Consider the following 5465-nt stretch of genomic DNA (forward strand, 5'->3'; position numbering starts at 1 on the left):
GTGTGTGCACAGTAAATGGGCCAGTCCAGATTTCTAGGAATGAAAGATTTTCATAATCTTTTAGAAATCTTTGGACAAGAAACTGTCACTTTCAATTATGATCAGATTTTCTCTGGGGCCTCTCAGATAGAGAGAAGCTGGATAAAGTATGTATTATGAATTGTTTTAAGGTGCTAAAGTTAAAAGTCTTCCCATTTTGGAGACTTAATTTCAATGATCATCATTTATTAAGGACATTCCTTGCTGGGTTTAGTTTTAAACATTTGTAGTAGGAGTATGTTTTTAATGCAATTCTTTTATGTTGAATTGCTAGTATATGCTATTGAAAGTAATATTTTCATGGTGTTCTGGCGATATCAAGTTGATAGGTAAAAAAACCTTTATTTATTATTTTTCAGGTATACATATGGGAAGCCAGTGAAAGGAGATGTAACACTTACATTTTTACCTTTATCCTTTTGGGGAGTGAAGAAAAATATTACAAAAAAATTTAAGGTAACTTTTGCAGATATTTTATAACTCGTAATGGGGAAAATATGTTTACTTTTTCTAAAAATAAGATTTTGTACTGAATTGACAAAAAATTGAGTGTAAGAATATCAAGAGCTTTCCAGCATTGGCCAAGTGAGAATTTACCCATTTCTAGTTATTAAAATGTTATCAGAGCTATCATATTGTTGTAACTTAGTTTAGGTTTTATTTCTAAAATTTGAATTACTAAAGTGAAAAATATAATTGAACTTTTAAATAAAACAGATAAATGGATCTGCGAACTTCTCTTTTAATGATGAAGAGATGAAAAACGTAATGGATTTTTCCAATGACCTTTCTGAACACATGGATATGTCTTCCCCTGGGCCGGTAGAAATTTTAGCCACAGTGACAGAATCGCTTACAGGTTTGTAGACTTTGAAGTAACGGTAAAGAAAGCTATTTATGTGGGGCTGCTCTGTCACCTTTCTTATTATAACTGGTGTTTTCATTTAGGAGCATTGCTGCCTTTCTAAAGATGTTATTTAATGTTGAAATTGTCATGACGATTAACTGGTCTAACTCGAAGGATGTTTCATAATAAAGGGGAAGCATTTTCTATGAAAAGTCTGGACTTCAAGCACATGTGATAGTTATTTGTAATTTTTTTCCATTTCTATTCTTTCTTTTCAGCCTGAAAACTACATGGAAAGGTTTATGTTTTCAGTCGGCTATCTTCTTCTATTTTTTTTTTTTTTAATCACTTAACATCTTCTGGAATCTAACTTGCTCCTAGACAGTTTTCTCTTTTAATAAGAAGGTAAAGGTTAATTGCTAGAACTTTTCTATTATTATGTCAATAGCTTTAACCAGTCCCTGAAAGAGCAAAAGACTAGGGTGGCCTTAATCTGCTGTTGTACATGTCACTGCAGGAGGATGGCAGCAATATACTGGGAAGGGGTCCATAGAGGACATAATAGGACTGTTTGGTTCTCTTAGTGTCAAAGCCAATATGGGAATGAGGTTTATGTGACCTGATATCTTAAACCCCTTTGGCAAGTAGTTTAGATGGATTTGATGGATAGAGGCTGTTGGCGAAACATTAATTTTGTATTCTAAATGGTGCAATTTCCAAAATAGGTATCTCAAGAAATGCAAGCTCCAATGTGTTTTTCAAGCAACATGATTACATCATTGAATTTTTTGATTATGCTACTGTATTGAAGCCATCTCTCAACTTCACAGCCACTGTAAGTTGGTATATTTATTTCTAGTCCATAGCAGTAAGTTCAGTTTAATGAAATTAGAATGGGAAATATTATTTTCAGTGCTTTTCTAAAACTTAAAGTTAAAAGGCGGTAGATTACTTTTTCTCTTTAGATATGTGGGACATGTAAAATTGTTTCCAAATGACCTTTGTCTAATTTTTCTAAAAAAGTAGTTTCCAACAACAAAAATATTTTTTTGAAAATGCATTTAACAAGCAATTTAAGTTAGATGTGGATTGTTACATTGAAGCTTTTATTAATTAATTGAAGGAATTAGATAGTAGTCAAAAATTTGATTTTTATAATGACGAATTTTAGTTTTAGCAAAGATGTAGCATTAAAAAACTATCAACAAATCTACTAAACTTTTTGAGATAATGTTGAATTACCTTTTATTAATTGAGTGAATTTTGACAATGTGCAAGGCATGGCGCTGGCAGGGCTTACACGGAGCCAAGAAGGACTCAGTTCCTACCCTGGAGTTCACGGTTTTTGTGATGGTGGCAAGAAAACATATAGACAGCCATAATTCAAGTCGGAATAAGATTAGTGTCATGAATTAATTTCTAAAGGGATTTAAAGCAGGGGTTGGCAACCTTTTTGTGCAAAGAGCTAGAAAGTAAATATTTTCAGCTTTGTGGGCCATGTGGTCTTTGTCACAGCTACTCAATTCTGCCATTATAGCATGAAAGTAGCCACAGCCAACAAATGAGAGTGGCTATGTTCCAATAAACTTTTATTTATAAAAATACTGGATTGGCCCACCTTTTTGCCATAATTTGCTGATTCCTGATTTAAAGAAAGGAGGGGTTGCTTCTTGTTGATGGGTCAATAGAAGTTTTAAGTAGTTCTTGATTTTAGTCATCTTAATTATTTAGACAGTTTGAATAGCTAAGTAAAAAAATGAGGCTGCAAATGGTAATTTCCAAATGAGTAGAGTGAAACAATGGCAATTCAGGGAGGAAAAGTTGGCTTTGTGATGGGGATGGTGATTATTAAGGGATGCTTTATGGAAGAGGAAGCTCTAAACTATTTGTTTAAAGATTAGTAGGGTTTTAAATGCTCAGGCATGGGAGTGGGAGGTGGGGAGCAAGGTGAGCTGAGACGAGACCAGGAGAGCTCTAATAGCAAGTTCAGGGTATCTTTGGGGCCTGTGCAGTTGCAGCTGAGGGCTTGTGTATGGGGGTGATAAAACAGGAGAGGCTTGGGGAGTTGTAGGGGATCCTAAATGTCTAACTTATATGTTTGATCTTCATGCTCTAGGCAGTGAGAAGCCCAGGAGCCTTCGGAACATGGGAGGGATGTGGTGAAAGCAGTGTTTGAGGAAGAGTGATCAGGGTTGTGTGCAGGAGGATGGCAGCAGCCTTGGGGTGGTGGCTGTGGGAGTGGAGAGGATGGAGGAGAGAAGTATAGGATTTGGTGTTCATTGGATTTGGGAGGTGGGGAGAGGGATGGAAAGTTCAGAGACGTAAAGTCTGACAGAATCGTGACGTTAGCAAAAATAGGAAAAGCAAGGTGGTTGCTCCATTTTAGATGTGTGAATTTGAGAAGACTAAGATATCCACATAAAAATTAGGAATTGGAGGTATTGGGTATGGGCTCTGGATCAAGATAAGGATGGGAATTTTGGACTTAGGGTACAATCACAAAGAGCAAACTAAGCCTTAGGAGTACTGAGACCTTGAGGAAGAGAGAAAAACAGATGACTGATAATTTGGCAAATTCCCACATTTGGAGAGAGGGAAGAAGAACCAAAATAAGCACTGAAAAGATTCAGAAAGAGAAGTAGGAAGCGAAGGAGGTTGTGTGGAGCCGTAGAAGGCAAAGGAAGCTGTGATATTAAGGAGAAGGTGGTTGGCGATGTCGGATGCCTTTAGAGACAGGCCACTGGGTCTGGAGTTAGAGTGCCACCAGTAATGGTTGAGAGTTCAATTTCGTGGGAATAGTTCAGATGCAAACTGGATTCACTTGCACTTAAATCCTTTGCTTCTCTTGTTACCTGTTTTTAAAACGTCCTGTTTTGACAATTAGGTGAAGGTTACCCGTTCTGACGGTAATCCACTGACTCTTGAAGAAAGAAGAAATAGTGTTGTCATGACAGTGACACAGAGAAACCATACCGAGCCCTGGAGCAGATGGAACAGTAGAAATCAGCAAATGGGACCTGTCCAGGTCATGAATTACACTGTTCCCCCGAATGGAATCTTTAAGGTTGAATTTCCAATCCTGGAGGATTCCACTGAGCTACAGTTGAAGGTGCCATCTGCTTCCCATCGTTATGTCACTGCACCAACACCATTACAATTGTAATCTTGTGGTAGGCACTCCACTTGTCGGAGCTCAGAGTGCATAGGAAGTGGACACATCTTTCTATTTAAAAAAAAGTGGGGGAAAGTGTTAAAAGTAATTTAATGACCATGGCTCAGGGCTAGATTGAATGTTTCCTTGTCAGTTCATTCTGAAGGGCATAGTAAAATATAGCAATGTGAAGATATGATGGAGAAGCTCCTCAAACCCTAGGTTGATTTTCAGTCATTTGAAATTTTATTTTGGCAGGAGCTGAAATGAAAGAGGAATATATATTTTTACACTTACGTACGTTCGCTGAGCTCTCTTGCCCAGAGTGGCTTGTCTGAGAATCCCCAACCGTTTCTGCCACCTTTCTTTTGCTTACACGGCCCTGCCCAAGTCAGGGCTCTGGCAGAGCAGGGTTCTCCTCAGATGTGGCCTCTTTGATTTTTACTTTGAACATTGGTGGATCAAGTGGGGTGATATAAGTTTTTGCTTGTGTATGAGCTGTGTGTCCTAGAGAGAAGGAAAGGGAGAGAAGGAAAGGATCTCTTTTCCATTTCATTCTCTCTTCTCATAGTTTTTCCGGAAAAAATACCTTTGTTTCTGAAATAAGCCGGGACTATGCTTTTTTCCTCTTAGGTTATGATGGTCAAGACCCTTTCCCATGTTTTAAAACTATCAGTTTTTTTATAGTACAGGCCATAAAATGATGAAGTTCCAATGTCTGCTGAATGTATTAATATTTTTTCTGCATGAAAAAAAGTGAAAGTGAATTTGGCTTTCAGTAATTGTTCAACAGGTAGCATCTTTTCTCAAGGTATTACCAAAAATAAAAATTTATAGCTCCCTTTTCTTTTGTTATAGGCCTATTTTCTTGATAGCACGAGTAGCATGGCAGTGCATGGTATGTTTACTTCTCCCAGTAAGACATACATCCAGCTAAAAACGAGAGATGAAAATATAAAGGTAATGCTTACAACTCACTTGATAATTATTAATACAACATAATGGACTTTCTTGTCCTTGTTATGTACATATTAATTAAGATGTTTTTTCTAGGTGGGATCACCTTTCGAGTTGGTGGTTAGCGGCAACAAGCGGTTGAAGGAGTTAAGCTATATGGTAATTTTTTTATTGAATCTAAATTTATGATCTATTATAGAATCATCTTAAATGATGCCTACCTATGTCTACTCTGAACTTACTAATTTTGCCTTACACCTTTTTAGCCTGTTCTTTTTATATTACAATCAAAATATCTTTTTTTTGTTCTTCACCTGTATTTGTATTTTCAGTTTAAAATGGATAATTAAATCCTGTATTATGTTTAAAATCTAAATTTCTATTGGATAAACCACATATATTCATTGTAGAAAATTATAAAATGTAAGAAAAATGAAAAAGAAAATAAAGATTGCTACCCATGGCCTTGAA

At 36.5% G+C, this 5465-nt stretch overlaps 1 protein-coding gene across 1 annotated transcript in view; it reads left to right on the top strand.

Annotated features, from left to right (window-relative positions):
- CD109 (CD109 molecule) overlaps positions 1-5465 on the top strand; it is a 141801-nt gene that overhangs the window by 72138 nt on the left and 64198 nt on the right. Inside the window, exons 8-13 of the mRNA XM_012646038.1 lie at positions 399-495; positions 757-898; positions 1612-1721; positions 3771-3995; positions 4896-4997; positions 5091-5153. Coding sequence (XP_012501492.1) covers positions 399-495; positions 757-898; positions 1612-1721; positions 3771-3995; positions 4896-4997; positions 5091-5153 — 739 coding nt within the window. The remainder of the gene's footprint in view (positions 1-398; positions 496-756; positions 899-1611; positions 1722-3770; positions 3996-4895; positions 4998-5090; positions 5154-5465) is intronic.

This window comes from Propithecus coquereli, unplaced genomic scaffold, assembly GCF_000956105.1.
Source record: "Propithecus coquereli isolate 6110/MARCELLA unplaced genomic scaffold, Pcoq_1.0 Scaffold24, whole genome shotgun sequence".
Lineage (NCBI taxonomy): Eukaryota > Metazoa > Chordata > Mammalia > Primates > Indriidae > Propithecus > Propithecus coquereli.